This window comes from Cydia fagiglandana, chromosome 3 (genome assembly GCF_963556715.1).
Source record: "Cydia fagiglandana chromosome 3, ilCydFagi1.1, whole genome shotgun sequence".
Lineage (NCBI taxonomy): Eukaryota > Metazoa > Arthropoda > Insecta > Lepidoptera > Tortricidae > Cydia > Cydia fagiglandana.
The window spans coordinates 12,620,807-12,642,305 of record NC_085934.1 but is presented as its reverse complement, the minus strand read 5'-3'; the positions used below and the strand labels follow the sequence as shown (position 1 = coordinate 12,642,305).

General features: G+C 39.5%; 1 protein-coding gene and 1 long non-coding RNA gene across 2 annotated transcripts in view; one reads left to right on the top strand and one right to left on the bottom strand.

Annotated features, from left to right (window-relative positions):
• Nucleotides 1-21,499, bottom strand: part of LOC134680127 (uncharacterized) — a 297,055-nt gene that overhangs the window by 267,206 nt on the left and 8,350 nt on the right. The window lies entirely within an intron of this gene.
• The window catches only part of LOC134680069 (C-Maf-inducing protein-like), a 58,661-nt gene that overhangs the window by 34,491 nt on the left and 2,671 nt on the right, over nt 1-21,499 (top strand). The window contains exons 3-12 of the mRNA XM_063539080.1: nt 6,213-6,341; nt 9,987-10,037; nt 10,771-10,842; nt 11,158-11,247; nt 15,269-15,507; nt 16,674-16,892; nt 17,181-17,457; nt 18,006-18,104; nt 18,547-18,702; nt 19,189-19,344. Of these exons, the coding sequence (XP_063395150.1) occupies nt 6,213-6,341; nt 9,987-10,037; nt 10,771-10,842; nt 11,158-11,247; nt 15,269-15,507; nt 16,674-16,892; nt 17,181-17,457; nt 18,006-18,104; nt 18,547-18,702; nt 19,189-19,344 (1,488 nt within the window). The remainder of the gene's footprint in view (nt 1-6,212; nt 6,342-9,986; nt 10,038-10,770; nt 10,843-11,157; nt 11,248-15,268; nt 15,508-16,673; nt 16,893-17,180; nt 17,458-18,005; nt 18,105-18,546; nt 18,703-19,188; nt 19,345-21,499) is intronic.

Below are 21,499 nucleotides of genomic sequence, written 5' to 3'. Positions count from 1 at the left end.
ATATCGTTTTGGTGTGATTAATTAATTACATCAGTAATTTTTCGTAACTAGATCGATTTTTCGCTCTTGAAAACCCCCATCCCCCATATAGCAAATTTCATCGAAATCGTTAGAGAGTTACTTAAATAATTTAACTTGTTCTTACTTCTAATAGTACCTATCGTTAGAGCCCTTTCCGGGATCCCCGAAATACTTATATAAATTTTATTTGATAATGAAGAAATGCAACAAATTATTTTTTATGCTATTTATTACAAATAAAACATATATACAAGAATTGCTCGTTTAAAGGTATAAGGTAAATAGGTCTAATATTTTCATTTTCTAAGAGAATCGCACGAAAGATTTATCTTTCTCTCCCTATGTGTCTTGCACATCAGGGTCATCCAAAGATTATAAATACCAATATAGGTACACAAACCAACTGACGTCAATGGATTTTTTAAATAACACGTGATAAGATTTTCCTGTAAATTTTGTTACGCAAAGTTTACATGTTGAACAGAAACATCAGCATGTGCCAACACTCACGTGCTTCAGGTTTACATGCAATCAAATAGTATCTGTTTATAGTTAAGCGCCTTAAATTCTAATTCTAAAGTGTGTTTCGTGTGTTGTTTCTGCTTGCAATCGTTTGTAAATGTAATTGTTCGCCTTATAAAACCTATATTATGGGTTTTTTTATACGGGTGAATCAAGACCTTTTTAGGGTGACCAGACGTCAGGAATTTTCCTGACATGTCAGGAATTTTAGGCATATGTCAGGAATGCGGCCGGAAAAGGGAAATGTCAGGAATTTTGGCATTTCCGTTTCCCGAAGGACAAATAAACAAAACAATAAAATGGTATAGTAGTGGACCCTATAATGGACGTGGAACCAGTAATGGGACAAAAAAACATAATTTCTCTAAAATAAGTATCTAAAAGTAGTTTATAAACACTGGCTGTATATTATCATAAATAAGAGTCCTAGAGCTGTTTCAGTTTGAAGTTTCATTAAATTTGGTTGCTTTTTAAGAAATTGGCGTCAACCCAAAAGTTGTCGTGTCACTGAAAAAAAATACCACTACGAATTCTTAACAACTTCGCTAAGAGAGGTGAGTTAACTTATTAAATTTCAATTAATTAATACTTGATGAAAACTAGAATGTGTTTTGTTAATTGCATTTACCATGAGATAAGGTATACAATACACTATGTTGTGACTCCACAAATGTAAAAAAAATAGTGGTATTTGGCCCAATCCCATTATAGGAGCTGTAAAACTGCGTACCTCCTATGATGGGACTATTGACAGAATGATGCTTGCCATAATTTCATGTTTAAACAATACAGAAGTAAAATGTAGTTATCTACGAAATATGTCAATCAGGAGGTATTCTCGGACTTCGGATAAATTAATATCGTTTTTCCAAACTTATATTTAACTTGCCCTGTTAGTTAGTGTAGGTCCAATCTTGGTAGTTGAATTTGAGCCACTTTTCGATTTCCGATTCAGTTGAAATTTTGTGTAAGTACGTATTAATTAAGTATGTAAATCGGATGATAATGCAATATTATGATAACATGGACCTGATCTGATGATGGAGACAGAGGTGGCCATGGGAACTTTATCGCAATAAACTAGGGCTCGCGGACGTGTCCGGGTTTCGTGTACACGTGTTCGGTACCCGTTTCCGAACTACACGTACACGGTTTTCTGACCCGTTCTGCACGTGTAGTCGGGTACACGTGTAATTAAGATCCGTGTATCCGGGTACCCGTGTACCCGTGTACACGGCGAAACGGACCTTAAATACACGCGGGCCTAACCCGTCTTTGGCGTGTAGCGGAGATTGAAGTAATGTATAAAGTTATAAATAAAACAAAGATTCAGGTTCAGGAGCTCCGATTGTTTAGCAGTTTTATATTATCGGATGTTCAATGTGATTGATATGTGTTGTACAATATAATTGATTTTCACCTCAGCAGCTCGAACAAGGGTACTTTGCTACTTATAAAAAAACCGGGAAAGTGCGAGTCGGATTCGCGCACAAAGGGTTCCGTACCATAATGTAAAAAAAGGCAAAAAAAAAACGGTCACCCATCCAAGTACTGACCCCGCCCGACGTTGCTTAACTTCGGTCAAAAATCACGATTGTTGTATGGGAGCCCCACTTAAATCTTTATTTTATTCTGTTTTTAGTATTTGTTATAGCGGCAACAGAAATACATCATCTGTGAAAATTTCAACTGTCTAGCTATCACGGTTCGTGAGATACAGCCTGGTGACAGACGGACGGACAGCAGAGTCTTAGTATAGTGTGAATCAAGCGATCTGAGCTAGTTTACTCAAAGAGTCTCAAGAATACAATACCATTGAGTGGTAAACCACAAATTAGGATAACCGCCTCGTAGTAAAAGCAGATTATAACCGCCTTGAAATGTTAGTACTTATAGATTAACGACTCTATTTCTTTAAACAATAGACTACAAAATACACTAACTAAATAATGGCTAACCTAACTTTTTTTGCATTTAACAACCATCGACACTTAAAAAGAATGCACTCAGTAGAAAAACAGCTATGAGATACCATAAAATTTCATTATATTATCGGCTCTATAGTCTTATCATAAGGATAAAAATGCTTTAAAGGTAAAAATAACACTTCACACGTTTTGCATTTAGAGATAACAGATGTGCCGCCAGAGTCGTACTTGCATCGCATTGTTACAATTGATAAGCACGTGGTTTATCTGTTTATGTCGGAATGTTATTTAGTGGTAATTTTTTCTGACCTATACCTAACTACAATTGTAATAAAAGAGCAAGCGAGACACCAATAAAAAAATACCTAGCATGTTATCAAATTGTGTGTTAAAATTATAGGCATATTTTTGTATAAGAATCTGTTGATTTTGGATACATGGGTTAATTTTTTATATATACATACACTTATGTAACTTTTTTTGGCTCTAGTAGTATGTAAAACATTTTGCAGATTGAAGATCGATATATATTTGTATAAGAACTTGTTGATATATAATAGGGTCCCGTTTTACCCTTTGGGTACGGAGCCCTAAAAACAGTGAGCAAAATTTGATTTTGCTAAAGGAAAATATAATATATTCCGTTCGTTGTAGTTTCAGTAAGCATAACTATCTACTTTTTTATTAGGTTATCATTTAGGTTTACTTTAATTATTCAAAACTACATCAATGAAGAAAATTAAATACCTATCAATGAGGTGAACGGTTACTAAGATATTGTTAATTTTAATCTTATGATTATTTAACAAAGTGTACTACTAGACCTATTATTGACATTACCAATCAATCCAGTAAAACTGCAAAGTAGGTAATCGAATCTTCCTAACCTCCCACATATTCAATCGTATGTCTTCATAGCACGAATCTCCGCTACACGAGAGTGAAGGGTCGAACCGGCGGGTAAATAAGATCCGTTATTTCGTGTATCCGTGTACCCGTGTACACGGGTACCCGTGTAAACGTTTCCGAATCCGGGCGGGTTCGTGTAGTTCGGGTTCTTAAGCCCGCCGGGCTTAAGAACACGGGTACCCGTGTCAGCGTGTAACACGTGTATCGGGAGCTCTACAATAAACCCTAACTAATTGTGTTTGGGTACCTATATTAGAATTGTCACGATGGATCTAATACAATAATAATTGGCTGTGGAAAGAAAAATACATTCAGCAATAAAGCTTATACCAAAAATTGTTTTTTTTTCCCTAACTTATTCCCCATTTCAATATTTTATACTGATAGAGCAATGTCCATTATAGGGGGCCCATTACTGGATCCACGTCCATTACCGGGGGCCCATTACTGGAGCTTTGGTGTCCATGACTGGAGAAAAAAAGCATAGTTTTAATTTGTTAAATATGTGGAAACTAATTGCTGTATCTTTGATACAACACGCCTAAAACATGAAAGACGGATAGGACTTTCATCTTTTAACATGCTAAGCGGTAGACCATTTACATGTATACGGGAAATATCATAAATACTCCAAATTTCTTCTTAAATGTCCCATGACTGGTGCTGTTACTATATACACAGTAAAAATAATATTTTTAATCAAAATAACAATTTACTGACATTTTGTCAGGACTTTTGAAATTTGTATCTGGTCACCCTAGACTCAATAGACTTGGAAGTATTTTTAGCCCAGAGTCTCGTAACTTTGCAAATGTAATATTCGCGCTCATGCGTATATCGGATCTGATAAGATCATGTGCAGCAAAATGATGACGCACCGTTTCGAATGCGGGATATCAACATCAGTACCAGTACTATAGATCTATTTTTCAGATTTACCTGGCATTCGTCTCAATAAAACCAAAACGAGAATCATCTGGAGAATTGTAACACCTATTTGTGACAGTTCGCTAGTGACTAACAATTGCCAATTGCTCTGATTTCTGCGAGCCAATGGGAATGCTGGACCGGGGGTAGCTCCTAACGCTTAATGATCGTTTGCTTTAGGCGAGTCAACGTGTGGTCTTTACGAAAAGTCCACGGATCTGTACAAGCTACTTATGCTAGTTTGCTTAAGACTAAGGGCTGATTTTGACGGCGCGAGAACTCGCATGCGATTTTAGTTACATTGCGGACTGTTTGGTTACGTCCAATCAACCGACCGATCAAAACCCGCAATGTAGGTAATCAAAATCGCATGCGAATCACAGCGTCTAAAATGAGCCCTAAAACTCGGTAAACAAAGAAAATACGGCGCTAGGCTAGATGTCGTTGTTTAGGGAGGTCGAGGTTCAGTCGGAGAGGGGCGTTCGGGGGGCGCGGCCGGGAGTGCTGACGTCACGGGCCTCGGGCGTTGCTCCGCGACGTCACGCTACGTCCTCTATAAACGATGCCCCTTAACCTACATGGGCCAATCTCACTCCGGCCTCGATTTGTTTCAGTCAACGGTTTGTTTCGTTGCCGAATGACATTTATGAGGATAATTATCGCTATTTGTTTTCACGACTTAAAATCTCGAGGATTTAATTAGCTTAATTGAGTTAGTTATTTTATTTATAATTAACAAATGTAATAAGCTATTTTTAATGCTATTTTCACCACACCAGCTCGGAAAGGCTTACTTTGCACTTCAAAAACTGATAGCAAAGTTGCATTTTATTCACATGTGAGGCAAAGTAATCAAATGCAAATTTTGAGATGTTTTCTTATGTTGGCTGGTAGAATTGACTTTTAAATGATGATTATGGATGATAAATATTTAATAACATTCATTTGGATTTGATTTGGTTTGATTTTGTTTGATATTTTACATTAAATATTTGCCTCGGGTTGGTGTGGTGAAAAATTTTGCGTTTGACTCGGGGGCAAATTTTGTTTAACCCTCGTGCTTTGAAACCCTCGCAATGCTCAAGATTCCATTTTTGAACCACTCGCTACGCTCGTGGTTCAATTTTGGAATCTTTCGCTTGCTCGTCAACTTTGCCCCCTTGTAAAAGAAATAACTATTGTTACAAATAAATAAAATAACATTGTCAAGTCGGTTATAAAGCCTGCCACACATGCCTCGTAATGTCCCACCACCGAATATACCTACCCACAATGGAGTGCAAGTAATAGAACATTTGGCAGTATGACTAGCATTTTTACGATTCAAATTTAATCGCTATTTGACAGGAAAGAATTCCTTTGATTCTAGGTAGTCCATTCCTGAATATAATGTTTTAAAAATGCCTGAAGTACATTATAATGTGGGTCTTTTGTTGTAATAATATGTTACACAACGAGGGCTGCAAAAATATCTGACACGATTTTATTTATAGAGCCATATTTAAGAGCGTGTCACATATTTTTGCGATCTTCGAAGAGTAACATATTACAGGTGACTGTACCAATGTAAATTTTGATATCTGGAGGTCGAAATCGTTGATCAGATTTCTAAGTTAGAAAATAAAAGAAGGATGATTTTCCCCCCGGAAGAGCTTTTTCCCATTGACGTCCTGTTTTTTGCAAGTACGGTTTTCTGCAGGATCCCGTTTTAGTAGTATAAATACGTGCTAGTATAGTAACGTTCATACGAGCATTCTGTTTGTGGGATAGGTACTGCACGCATACTATAGAAAACGGGATCCTGCAGAAAACCGTACCCGCAAAAAACTGGACGTCAGTGGGAAAGAAATCTAACACTAATTATTTTCCAAGAAGGTATTAATAAGAGTGATGTGTTTGTTCCAGCCGTCCGGCATGCTAGAGCGGCCGCTGTCCTACAGCAGCATGCAGGAGGTGTACTGTATATCCCGGTGGGACACCGCTAGGAAGTACTGCCTTAGGATCGTCATGCCTCACGGGTCGCTGCTCTTTCAGGTAGAGGCTCTTCTTCATCATATTCTAGCATATTGTAGGCAAAAAATATTTAAGGATTAAAATAAATACTTTAGAATGGAATGTTTAGACAGTAAGATGCCTATTTCAAGATACCTAATATTAATTAATTTTGGGATAGGGCAAGCCCTATTCTTATCATAAGAATCCTGCCCGCGAAGCTAATAAAAATTATTCGTATAAATATTAAGTACCCTAGTAGCATTTTCGTTGGGGCCCACGGTGCCAACGGTAGGGAAAACGTTGGGATGAGGTTCGTTCCGTAGCCAACATTAATTTTGTATTGGCCCACCATCGCATTTACCAACATTCGCTGTGGCACAGATGCCCAGCAATGGGCCTTTGTGTATTTTGGTACCGTTGGCTAAACAACGATAATATTCGTTGGCCCAATGATGACATATATCGCATTTACCAACATTGGCAGTGGCAGTGATGCCCAACAATGGGCCTTTGTGTATTTTGCTACCGTTCGCTAAACAACGATAACATTCGTTGGCCCAATGGTGACGAATACCGCATCTACCAACATTGGCTGTGGCACTGATGCCCAACAATGGGCCTTTGTTTATTTTGGTAACGTTGGCTAATCGACGATATCATCCGATGGCCCAATGACGACAAATATCGCATTTACCAACATTGGCTGTAGCATTGATGCCCAACAATGGGCCTTTGTGTATTTTGGTAGCGTTGGCTAATCAACGATATCATCCGATGGCCCAATGATGACAAAAATCGCATTTACCAACATTGGCTGTGGCACTGATGCCCAACAATGGGCCTTTGTTTATTTTGGTAACGTTGGCTAATCAACGATATCATCCGATGGCCCAATGACGACAAATATCGCATTTACCAACATTGGCTGTGGCCCTGATGCCCAACAATGGGCCTTTGTTTATTTTGGTAACGTTGGCTAATCAACGATATCATCCGATGGCCCAATGACGACAAATATTGCATTTACCAACATTGGCTGTAGCATTGATGCCCAACAATGGGTCTTTGTGTATTTTGGTAACGTTGGCTTATCAACGATATCATCCGATGGCCCAATGACGACAAATATTGCATTTACCAACATTGGCTGTAGCATTGATGCCCAACAATGGGTCTTTGTGTATTTTGGTAACGTTGGCTTATCAACGATATCATCCGATGGCCCAATGATGACAAATATCGCATTTACCAACATTGGCTGTGGCACTGATGCCCAACAATGGGCCTTTGTTTATTTTGGTAACATTGGCTAATCAACGATATCATCCGATGGCCCAATGATGACAAAAATCGCATTTACCAACATTGGCTGTGGCACTGACGCCCAACAATGGGCCTTTGTTTATTTTGGTAACGTTGGCTAATCAACGATATCATCCGATGGCCCAATGACGACAAATATCGCATTTACCAACATTGGCTGTGGCACTGATGCCCAACAATGGGCCTTTGTTTATTTTGGTAACGTTGGCTAATCAACGATATCATCCGATGGCCCAATGACGACAAATATCGCATTTACCAACATTGGCTGTGGCACTGATGCCCAACAATGGGCCTTTGTTTATTTTGGTAACGTTGGCTAATCAACGATATCATCCGATGGCCCAATGACGACAAATATTGCATTTACCAACATTGGCTGTAGCATTGATGCCCAACAATGGGTCTTTGTGTATTTTGGTAACGTTGGCTTATCAACGATATCATCCGATGGCCCAATGATGACAAATATCGCATTTACCAACATTGGCTGTGGCACTGATGCCCAACAATGGGCCTTTGTTTATTTTGGTAACGTTGGCTAATCAACGATATCATACGATGGCCCAATGATGACAAATATCGCATTTACCAACATTGGCTGTGGCACTGACGCCTAACAATGGGCCTTTGTGTATTTTGGTACCAGTGGCTAAACAACGATAACATTCGTTGGCCCAGTGAGCACAAATATCGCATTTACCAACATTGGCTGTGGTACTGATGCCCAACAATACCAGTTGAGTTTGCATGTGGCGTCACTAGATGGCGTTACTGTCTCCTAACATCGAAGTTATAGTTATTTTCTCGATTATTCCGGATATAATCATAATATTTTTTAAAAGTAACTTATAAATCTAATAGCTATAACTATAAAATTTATACATACATTTAAAAAATTGTATTTTACCAACATTTTCTCAATTTAAATCTCAAAAAACATAAATCTCGCTTACGAAGTTTCGAAGTGCGGTTAGTATATATACAAATTAGAGTGTATAGTAAGTGTACCTGCTTCGGCAGTACATATACTAAAATTGGAACGATACAGAGAAGATTAACAACAACTGCTGCCTAGGGCCTTCATGTGGATACAACCAATGCCTACCGTAGTGTAATTGTGATATTTATCAGCAAAGGCCCAACGTCGTATTACACAACCACTTACATAACGTAGGGTAACTGTAGGACTCGTAAACAAAAGCCCATTACATAATTAGACCTGTAGGCACACTATAAATTACACAACTATGTACCAACGGTAGTATTGTAAGAATCCTACACAAGGCCCAACGTTAAAGTTACAATGTTGGCCCTTTGTGGGACAAGCTGTGTTGGGCCTTCAACCTGGTGCACGACTACCTACCGACCTACCTGACTTGCCGTTGGGTAATTGTTGAATTTGCAAACAGAAGCACAACTAAAAAATTGCCCTTTTTTATTTTTTTGCAGTTGGCCCTACAGCAAGCCATACGGCCAAATGTAACAATTAACCAACCATCAAACAAATGTGTATAGTCCCAACCACGGCCCAACCAAAACCACCACCGTTGAATAATTGTATGATTTATTTAAATAGGCCCAACGAAAAAATTACTCTAATGGCCCTCTGTTGGGAATCTTCGGGAGGGCCTTTGTCGAGGGCCCTCCAGCAAATCGTACGGCCAAATATAACGGTTGCCCAACTAATACGTAAACAAAGGCCCAACAAAATCCCTACAAGAAAATGCTATTAGGGTAACTTTATAAAGTTTTAATTTAGCTATTGTATAATACAAATTTTATTTTATGTTTTACGAGTATTCTGAAAAATGGAAAAAAATGAAAATGAAAATGCTTTATTGCCACAAAAAAGTAGAAAATATAAGCTAAACTAACTTAAACTAACTATTCCAAATAATATTAAGTATAAGTTATAATATACTTTATTATTTCTAAATAATGTGGCAGAAGTCTGGTGGATAAGACGAAATGATCCATCCATAAATCCCCAACTATTCATTAAAGCGACATCACTCTTGGAATTCCAATCGTATATAGGTACCTAATGCTCTAATCAGACCACTTTAGACTGTTAAAGAGAGACCTCGAACAAAGGCTTGTGCTAAAAATAGTCGCGACTAATTGATTGCACACTCTAAAGCAGTGGTTCTTAACCTTTTCAATCCGATCACCCCTATGACTAACTAGGGAACCTGATTTTACCCCTCCTCCCAATGGTAATAAAAAACATAACGTGTACGTTTGTTGTATTGTCATATTAGGTCAGCTTATTACCCCCACAAAATACCAGTTTTACCCCCACGGGGGTAATTACCCCCAGGTTAGGAACCACTGCTCTAAAGGTTTAACTGCTTGCAGGCGACCGACGCGTACACGAGGGACCAGTGGTATCACTCCATTGTATGGCGAGTGAGTATTTTACGAAAATTATCCTTGATCCTGAGGTACGTTACGTACCCCTATCCAGTCAGGCGTGTCTCACTCCGCGATTTCGTCGCTTTGCTACAGGTAGCTAAAAGTACATCCGTTCGGCCCCAATATTGGGGTTTGCCATAAGCCGCGCGTGGCGCTGTCGCCACATAAGCTGAGTGAGGACCTTTTGGCACAAATATTTATGTAATTGAATTTTAGTTTTGTGTTATTAGTTATTATTATTTGTGCTAATAAACATCTCTTATTCTTATATCTGTGCTGATCGCAACAGACGCGTTTTGTTAGAGAGTGAGTCTTCTGTACTTAGTATTACTATTATTTATTCTGTGCCATAGTGGCGGATTTGCAGTCTTAGCCGCCTTAGGCCCCAGGCCCTATAGCCGCCCCTTTCGCAGCATCCATCATATTGACTACATTTTAAGTTATTTCATGTAATATTATGCCACAATTTGCCGCACCTAATTTTTTGCCGCCCTAGGCCCGGGCCTACTGGGCCTTAGGGCAAATCCGCCACTGTCTATTCAACGCAGAATTTAAATTGGCATTCCTGAAGATAAAGGATAAAAATGATTCAAGAATAAATTTAACCAAGAAAAATATTTTGCGGTTTTAAGTAATAATTCATTGTACATGTTATGTATATTTACTCGTAGTACCTATATTAAAAAAAACACTTAAGTACTGATGCGAAATCTTATTTACTTTGCAGAGAAACATGATAAGATATCGCAACATCCTCACGAAGAGTGATCGAAAGGAGGTTGTTATGAAGGAATTGAAGGTTAGTATTGTTGGTTTAAGTTTTGACTATCTTTAAAGCAAATATTGAATATTTTTGCTACTTCAACTACAAATTGCTTGATTGTATTTTTGCCGATAAAATTTATTATTTACCTAGGTACTCTAAGCATTTACCTATTGTGTCCGACAGTGTAAAAGCAGCAATTCTGAAAATTAATTATTAAATGTAATGTATCCTTTGTGAAATAAATAAAATAGAAATTCTAAAAATGTCTATCGTCTACTAAAACATATTGAGTTTATTAGTGTGTGTAATATACTTAAAGGTTGTCTATAAATAGTTATTATTTGCCAGAACATGGTGGATTTCGCGATGACGACCCCTCTGCAGGACGAGAGCGTGACGCGCGCGCCTTTGCAGACACTGACCGACCTGCTCTCTGAGGTGAGCGACCGTCTGCAGTGCCCACATGTCTCCGAGCTCCCGACATCACCCAATAAAACTTTCCATTATTCCATACGGAGCAAATATATTATACAGTCCATAACTTGCGTTTGCGTAGTAGACTGGTCATATTTTTCATCAAAACGATTTCGACTGGCAAAGCATATTACTTTTTGGCAACCGGGTTTTTTAACCTAATTAGACCCCGCTGAATCCGAATTTGCCGGTTGCTCGATCGAAATCTTGACCGGAAGTGAAATATTTGACATTAAAGGTCCCTTTTTTTAGTTTTTCGTAAATAACTCTGAAACGGAGGCGCATAGCAAAAAATCTTCTATTACATAAGTAATCTGCATAAAATTGCCTACAAGAAAGATTCAGTACAATTTTTCGCTAGGATCAATATTCAAAGAGATATTAACGCGGGAAATTTAATTATAATCACTTCTAAGGTCCCTTTTTTAGTTTTTCGTAAATAACTCATAAACGGTGGCCAATATCAAAAAATGTTGTTCAACGATAATAATTTACACAAAATTTTGAACAAAACAGATTCAGTACACTTTTCGCAGGGATCAATATTTAAAAAGATAATAAAGAGGGAAAGTTCTAGTATAATGAATTCTAAGTTTCCTTGTTTTTATTTATTCGTTAAGAATTTGAAAAGTATGACTCATAGCCAACAAAATCTTATACCTAAATAATAAACATAAAATTTCCTACAAGAAACATGTAGAACACTTTTCGCTAGGATCAATATTTAAAAAGACAAAACAGCGGGTAAGTTAATTATAAATGATTTTAAAGTCCCTTTTTAGTTATTTGTGAATAACTCGTAAATGGTGTCCCATAACAAAATAGGTTTTTAAAAATAAATTATCTACATAAAATTCCCTCCAAAAAACATCTGGAACACTTTTCTCTAGGATCAATATTTAAAGCGATATTAATGGAAGAAAGTTAATTACAATCAGTTCACAGGTCACTTTTTATTAGTTTTTCCTAAATAACTCGTAAACGGTGGCCCTTTGCAAAATAATATTCTACATAAATATTAAACATAAAATTGTCCACAAAAAAGGTTCTCTACACTTTTTCGCTACGATCAGTATTTAAAGAGGTATTAAAGGGGGTAAGTTCAATAATCAATAATAATGAATTTCCAAGTCCCTATTTTCAGGTTTTCGTAAATGACTCGTAAACGGATAAATGGGCTTTATCTCCGAAACTACTGGGTTTACGTATAGATGACAGGAAAACCTATTAGAAATATGCAGTCAAGCGCGAGTCGCACATTACTTAGTTTTTGAACCGACCCCTACGGGTTTTTTAATGGCAATTCACTCGCGTTTCACATATAAAGAATACGTTGTTGAAATTTGGGTAATGTACGGAACCCTTGCAACGCGAGTCCGACTCGCGCTTGGCCGGTTTTTTTCCTTTTGAGGTACGGAACCCTAAAAACTAAAAAGAAGTGACCTGTGAATTGATCGTAATCAACTTTCTTTCTTTAATATCGTTTCAAATATTTATCCCACAGGAAAGTGTTCATTATGTTTTCGTAGAAAATTTTATGCCGATTTTTTATTTACAAGAACTTTAAGGACTTACATATTTTGCTATGAGCCTTATTTTACGAGTCATTTACGAAAACCTAAAAATATGGACCTGGAAATTGATTATAATTAACTTACACCCTTTAATACCTCTTTAAATATTGAATGTAGCAAAAAAGTGTACAGAACCTTTTTTGTGGACAATTTTATGTTTAATATTTATGTAGAATATTATTTTGCAAAGGGCCACCGTTTACGAGTTATTTACGAAAAACTAATGAAAAGTGACCAGTGAACTGATTGTAATTAACTTTCTTCCATTAATATCGCTTTAAATATTGATCCTAGAGAAAAGTGTTCCAGATGTTTTTTGGAGAAAATTTTATGTAGATAATTTATTTTTAAAAACCTATTTTGTTATGGGACACAGTTTACGAGTTATTTACAAATAACTAAAAAGGAACTTTAAAATTATTTATAATTAACTTACCCGCTGCTTTGTCTTTTTAAATATTGATCCTAGCGAAAAGTGTTCTACAGGTTTTTTGTAGGAAATTTTATGTTTATTATTTAGGTATAAGATCTTTTTTGCTATGAGTCATATTTTTCAAATTATTAACGAATAAATAAAAACAAGGAAACTTAGAATTCATTATACTAGAACTTTCCCTCTTTATTATCTTTTTAAATATTGATCCCTGCGAAAAGTGTACTGAATCTGTTTTGTTCAAAATTTTGTGTAAATTATTATAGTTGAACAACATTTTTTGATATTGGCCACCGTTTATGAGTTATTTACGAAAAACTAAAAAAAGGGACCTTAGAAGTGATTATAATTAAATTTCCCGCGTTAATATCTCTTTGAATATTGATCCTAGCCAAAAATTGTACTGAATCTTTCTTGTAAGCAATTTTATGCAGATTACTTATGTAATAGAACATTTTTTGCTATGCGCCTCCGTTTAAGAGTTATTTATGAAAAACTAAAAAAAGGGACCTTTAATGTCAAATATCTCACTTCCGGTCATGATTTCGATCGAGCAACCGGCAAATTCGGATTCAGCGGGGTCTAATTAGGTTAAAAAACCCGGTTGCCAAAAAGTAATATGATTTGCCAGTCGAATCAAGAAGGAGAGCGATTTTGAATTTTTATGTCTAGTCTATAGGCGTCAGATATGAAGTTATCGTGATGTTTCGATCTTCCGAGTGACGTAAATGCAACTGCGAGCCTATTATGCGCACTTGTCGACTTGGCATTCTATTGTTGTACTTTACCTGACCTTACGTACCGGTGAATCTAGTTACTTAAAATAGACAAATCGATTAAATTTGAATAAAAGGAGTAATGTACGATTACGACCTCCTACTGCTGAATTAGTTTTATTTGGAACATCTGCGTATTTATTAAATATCGGGTGGGTAGACGGTATGGCGCCAGCTATCATTTGATTGATTAGGTGTATGCATTTAGTGGTAGGTGCAATTCAGGCCAAGCATTGGATTTTTATATTTATTATTAATAAAAAAAAGATTGGCTCGTACTTCGAAAGTTGAATCGGACATTAAAGCAATTTTTGTTTCGTTTTACCCAAATTAATTATTTCACTATCATCACAGCCTGTGGTTAGAGTTACGTAGACCACGGAAAGTTTGCAGCGATTTTGATAGCATACTCAGTGCAAGTATTAAATTTAAACGTCAAACTTCAATGACACTATGACGTATAAATAACTTTTTTTTTCTCGTAGGGGTAAATACGTTCCGGAGGTGAGAACCCCCGGGCTGCGAAGGCCCGTTGGGGATGGGGTGGTATGTGGGACTCGCTCCTCCCGTATTCCCTCTGTTACTCAGAGGGAGGGGAGGAGAATACCCACTTCCCCTGCGGCGTTACCCTCTCTGCTGTTTTTGGGGAGCATCATGAGATCACGAGTATTCTACCACGATGCTCCCCCGCGTATAAGTAACCCTAGCACTGCGTGTGCTATCAAAATTGCTGCAGACTTTTCTTGGTCTAACTCTAGTGTGGTTGTCCTCTGCTGGGGAATAACATTGCGCTTACAGTTCTTTCTAGTTTTTAAGCTTTCCAAGAAATCAAACGCCTGTGGATTTTACCCAGCCATTTCCAAATTTCAGTTAATGGTTACAATTACGAATTGTCGGTTCAGTGTCTAGTACGGTCCTACATACGTACTTACTAGGGCTAGCGTAGAATAGGAAAGTTGTAAACTGGCACATAAAAATATGATAAAATAAAACATTAAAATAATCATTTTATTGTATGCTTCTAGCTTCGTTCGCGTGTTAATGCTACGTTACCTATACGATTAATGTTTTGTGAGTAGGTTAGGTAGGAGCATTGCCGATAAGCCGTTATGCTCTTAGATGGCTTCCAATGTAAGATTTCTTAGGACAATTGCAATGATCTCCATCATAGACAATACTCATGTTTTGAAATACTGTTCCAGAAAAAGGACTGTCCCGAGTGGGAGCAATGGGCGGAGAAGGCGAGCATGGTAGCGGCACCTCTACTCGCCGAGCGCTGCGCGAGCAGCGAGCTGTGCGCGTTGCTAGCGCGGCTGTGCCGCCTGCGGCCGCGCGCGGCGCCGCTGCCCGCGCTCGCGCCGCCCGTCCGTCGCGTGCTAACGCGCAACGTCGACTTCGCGAGAGCGCCTAACGCCCGCCGACTCGTCAGAGATTATATTAGGTACCGTACCGGCCGGCCTAGCGTTTCAAAACATGTTTTATGACCCATGACGTGCGTGTGCTATTGTTATTCACGAAAACGTACGTTATGGTATCAACAATGTTGCTGCAGCTGGTGAATAAAAAACTAGCTGAGCTAAACTTGTAAATTAGGTGCTACGTATGTTTATGGAATTGGATTTTTGCTACCTATGTGAACTTTGAACGATCAACAAGACGATATTCTGGGGTATCATGTATGTAAAACCAGTGGTAGGTAGGTATCTCACTCAATTGTTCTGGCGCGCTCGGCTCACGACTGCTCCGAACAGCCGTTAAGGCATAGTCTGATTGATGAGGAAAAAAAAGAACGCATGATTCACTGTCAAACACTGTTTGTTAGCCTGTAAGAGAATTATCTAAATATCTTATGTACATAGAACAAAAGCAGCTACCCATTTAGTAGCTAAGTAGGTACGTCACTTTCAGTCACTTTCTCGAGTTATCACTTTATCACACTGCACTTTATTAAGTTTAGGCAGGTAGCTAGGTCCCCGTAGTTAGTGTAGTGACCATTCTTGACGTAGACGACGCTCCATTCCTAATTTGAACAAACAAAAGAGCGACATATCCGTAGCATCAAATCTCTCTGTTGACGAATTAAAGGACCTTGACGGTATGCCCCTAATGGCTTAACCCATTTGCAACACGTGAAAAGTGCTGTGCTGATTGCTGACCTGGGTGCAGCATTAGCCTCATAGCCTCATTTGTGTACAATACAGGTTAAATTATTAATAGGCGTCCAATAAACATTGTGGCTTTGCAGCAGGTTAGTTAGGTTCAGTTGCCGTGACGTCAATTATTGTTTTGCATACATACAACATCGTTTTACAGTGATTTATGACGTTATTTACTTGGAGAATGGGACATTACGATTCCGGTATTATGAAACATGTATTATATGTATTTATTATGGTAGTGCTTCGTCGTCTAAATTGTCAGGTCAGTTTCTGCTAGAGTAGATAGATAACTGAATTAGGAAAATAGTTGACGATAGTGCGAGTTTGGAGTAGATAGGTAACTGATGATACTGTCTGGTGTGATTGCAATACGAAAAAACACCTCGGGATGTGTTTTAATTTACCGCCGTAAATGTGCCTACTATTCACGGTTACCTTATTGTTCTAGTGCTGTGAGCTCCCACAACTCGGGCGCGTCGCTGGTGCGGCGGTTCGTGGAGGTGACGCACGGCGGGCGCGCCGTCTGCCCGCACCCGCGCGCGGCGCCCAACCTCGCGGCCGTCGCGCTGGCCGCGCTCGACGACCGCTTCCGCGACCGGCCCGAGCCGCACCGCTGCGACGATTCGGAGGACGACGTTTTTTGCTTTGCTGATATCTTGGAACATATGTAAGATTTTACTTTTGTAGTGTTTGTTCAGCTTAGAGTACAGTTTATCATATTAGGGTCTCGTAATTGGGGGAGACTGAAAACCAGCGCCGTGACAGCTTCTCTGTACCATAGCAAATGCCGAGTCCAACTATTGTTTCTAGGGTTCCGTACCAAAAAGGTAAAAATGACCCCCCCTATGGTGTGACTATGGTCTCTCCGTCTGTCAGATGCTAAATAACTTATTATCTATCACTTACAACTTAAATAATGATCACTCATTGTCGATTTACTTTTGGTCGCATACAGGTCAGAATACGAAGACTGGCTAGTGGTGGTGGGCGGCGTGCTGCAGCCGGTGCCGCTGAGCTGTGGCGCGCTGCGCTGCCCTCGCGTGGCGGCGCGGCTGGCGGGCGTGCTGCGCGCGCTGGCGCGGGACGGGCGCTGCGCGGCGCACGGCAGCGTGGCGCCGCCGCCCGCGCGCGCCATGCGCCCGCACCCGCCCGCCTGGCTGCGCGCCGCCTCGCCCTCCGACCCCGTGCTGGCGCTGCCGCACGACGACCTGTGTCAGCTCTGGGGAGACATGGTTACTGTTCATTTTTTAACTTTTCCTTCGAGTACCTTTCCTATAAATAAACTTTTAGGAAATCATGTACAAATAAATTTCACGTCTGAACCTATTTTATACGGCATATTATGAGATTTATGAGAGAATTTCGTAACAAGATTTTTTTTAAGAAGTCGATGCTACCACTACCACCGAAATCACGACAATTCTCTCAACATTCTCTTTGCCTGCTGTACATTATATCGTTAAAGTTCGTTACTTATGTGTATAGATAGGGTCTATAGTTCGTTTTTTTTAGCATTAGAAAGAACTTGCAAGAAGGTAAGCGATCTTGACATGTCTTTTAATTGAAAAACGCTTTATAAAAATATAAAACTATTACTTATGAAAGCAGAAGGATATAAATGATCGTATTAGATTCATAATTGTTACATATTTGCCGTAACTTATTTTTAAAATGTGTTTTTCAATTAAAAGACACATCAAGATTGTTTACCTAATTTCTAATGCTAAAAAAAACGAAGTATAGTCACTTGTCTTCTGAACTTTTTGTAATGTTGTTCCAGGTTGGTAGTTTATTGAAATGCTGCGGAAAGAGAAAAAGTTTTCTGCAAAGCATGAGCAAGCAACTACCAGACTTCGTTCTAGTCGCTTTAACTGAACACGTGAGTAACTTTTAAACTACTACCTTACCATTGTACTATGCCAAAGTCATCGCCAATGAATTTCCTAATCTGTACTAGTTTTAGTAATATTTTCCATGTAAAATGTATTTATTTGGTTGAAAAATATACCAACTTACTGTCATTGACGTATTATATCTAAGGACTGATCTTACGGGAATTATGAATTGGGCAAGTACATCGGTGTGACACTGCCACAACCTGATTGGTTGATGAGTTCACATCACGCGCGCGATTGGTCGCAACTAATAGTTGCTTTAGACTGCAAGTTTGACTCAAATTAGTATGTGACACCGCTGAACTAGTACTATTTTTAGTGCCCGTAAGGCCCGTCCTGAGATATATGTCAATGCTTACAGTCAACTTCAGAAAGGTCTATAATTGACCTAATACACCATGGATTAACAAATAAATAATGCTACAGCCTGCAGCCCTGGAAGCTCTCTGCCTCATGCTGGAGTGGGAGGTGGCGAGCGGCGAGCAGACGCAGCTGGAGATCATCGCGGCGCTGCAGGGCACCGACCTCGGCCAGAAGTATTACAAGGATCTTTGCGAGCGGCAGAATAATCTGCAGAGATTGGTTAGTTTACTGCCTAAATAGATAAATAAACATAACTTTCACGCAACAGGATACTTATATTATCTCAAATTTTCAGAAATTGAGGTTTCTGATAATATCATTATTAGTATTATTTTGAAGAAACGTTAAACGAATAATAAAAACCTCGGTGCTTTACAACTTCCGCCACAATTATTTCTAAGAAACTTATCAATATAAATCTACGTCCACCGAAATCATAAAGTATTGAAAAAAATCCCATAGTATAAGGGAAGTGGAAAACTAAGGCTGCGTTTGTTAAGAACCAATATAAATAAAATACTGAGCGATGATAGATTATATGAAGTGATTTTATTGGTTCATAACAAACGTATCACTCGCTATTACGCATCCTCGCACAGCTCTAGTGGAAACGGAAACGCAGCCTAATTTTTCCCGCTAACAAGAAACTTAGATAGTCTAAAGTCTAAACTATTGTTATAATCTATTACTTAATTGTTATTCCAGCAGGCAGAGGGTGGACCGCGACGCTTGGCTTTGCCGGTGCGCGCGACCGACGAGGACGTGGCAGCGCTGCTTGAAGCTGGCGCGCTCGGCAACCTCGAGTGCCTCTCACTCGCCTTCACGAGTGTCACTAGCGCCTGCGCACATCACCTCATCAAGGTAAGCAGCGAGCACCTAGGTGTGACTGATCAGGACATGGCAGCGTGGCTTGAGGCGGGTGAATCTCTCTGACAATCTCCACCCTCTCGTTTACCTTCACCAGCGTTACTAGCGCCCGCGCACACCACCTCATCAAGGTAAGCAGCAAGCACCTAGGTGTGACTGATCAGGACATGGCAGCGTGGCTTGAGGCGTGTGAATCTCTCTGACAATCTCCACCCTCTCGTTTACCTTCACCAGCGTTACTAGCGCCCGCGCACACCACCTCATCAAGGTAAGCAGCAAGCACCTAGGTGTGACTGATCAGGACATGGCAGCGTGGCTTGAGGCATGTAAATCTCTCTGACAATCTCCACCCTCTCGTTTACCTTCACCAGCGTTACTAGCGCCCGCGCACACCACCTCATCAAGGTAAGCAGCAAGCACCTAGGTGTGACTGATCAGGACATGGCAGCGTGGCTTGAGGCAGGTGAATCTCTCTGACAATCTCCACCCTCTCGTTTACCTTCACCAGCGTTACTAGCGCCCGCGCACACCACCTCATCAAGGTAAGCAGCGAGCATTGTCGGTGTGACTGATCAGGACGTTGGTGATGATACAAAGCAGACGTTTCTTGAGGCGGGGCGCCTGCCCCTTATAACAACAATTAAAGAAATTTTAGGGCATCTATAACTTAAAATTAAATAATTTTTAAGAAAAAAAAGCCGACTTCTATGGGGGCCGGTGAAAGATTATTGTAGATAGAGGTACACTATGTAGAAAAGGAGGTAAAACCACCCACTTTTCTACTGGCATTTCGCTTCTGTAAGGGTCGTAGTTCTAGCCTAACCTAACCCACTTCTCTGATAGCAGTTCGGTTCTGTGAGGATCGCAGTTCAAACCTAACCTAGCCCACTTAACGGCGCATGCGGTGCGGTGTACGGGGGTTTAAGCGGGAGGGGCTAGTAAGATTGGCATCATCATACTTATATACTTACACATTTTATGGTAGGTAATCATAGTGGTTTATTTAGTTAAGGTATCATAGTGGTTTTCCGGGTCAAGGTCCGGGTCCGAGTCCGGGTCTGAGTCCGGGTCCGAGTCCGGGTCCGAGCCCGGGTTCGAGTCCAGGTCCGGGTCCGGGTCCGAACCGGATCCGGGTATGAGTCCGGTTCTGGGTCCGAGTCCGGGACCCAGTCCAAATCAAAATCGAAATTCGTAATCACCAAATGTGTACTATGCGTTGTTGAAGAGTTCTATTCTGGTCATCATCAGCAGTTCCATTTCATCAAATGCGACAGTTTTTAATGTAAATGCTTGATTTTATGATGAAAATACAAAAAAATCTATGCGTATTCCTTTAATATTTGAGGAGTTCCCTCGATTCCTTATGGATCCCATCATCAGAACTCGAGCTTGACAAAAATGTGGCTTAAAAACTTAACTTGCTTAACAAGCATAACGAAGAGGAAAAATCGCCAAACGTGAACTATGCGTCGTTGAAGAGTTCTGTTCTGATCATCATCAGCAGTTCCACTTCATCAAATGCGACAGTTTTTAATGAAAATGCTTAATTTTCTGAGGTAAATACAAAAATCTCTATACGCATGCCTTTAATATTTGAGGAGTTCCCTCGATTCCTTATGGATCCCATCATCAGAACTCGAGCTTGACAAAAATGTGCATTAAAAACTTAACTTGCTTAACAAACATAACGAAGAGGAAAAATCTCGAAACGTGAACTATGCGTCGTTGAAGAGTTCTGTTCTGATCATCATCAGCAGTTCCACTTCATCAAATGTGACAGTTTTTAATGAAAATGCTTAATTTTCTGATGTAAATACAAAAATCTCTATACGCATGCCTTTAAGATTTGAGGAGTTCTCTCGATTCCTCATGGATCCCATCATCAGAACTCGAGCTTGACAAAAATGTGCATTAAAACTGAACTTGCTTAACAAACATAACGAAGAGGACAAATCGCCAACCGTGAACTATGCGTCGTTGAGGAGTTCCGTTCTGATCATCATCAGCAGTTCCACTTCATCAAATGTCACTCTTTTGGATGTACATGCTTGATTTGATGATAAAAACCCAAAAATCACTATATGTATGCCTTTAAGATTTGAGGAGTTCCCTCGATTCCTCATGGAACCCATCATCAGAACTGGGTTTT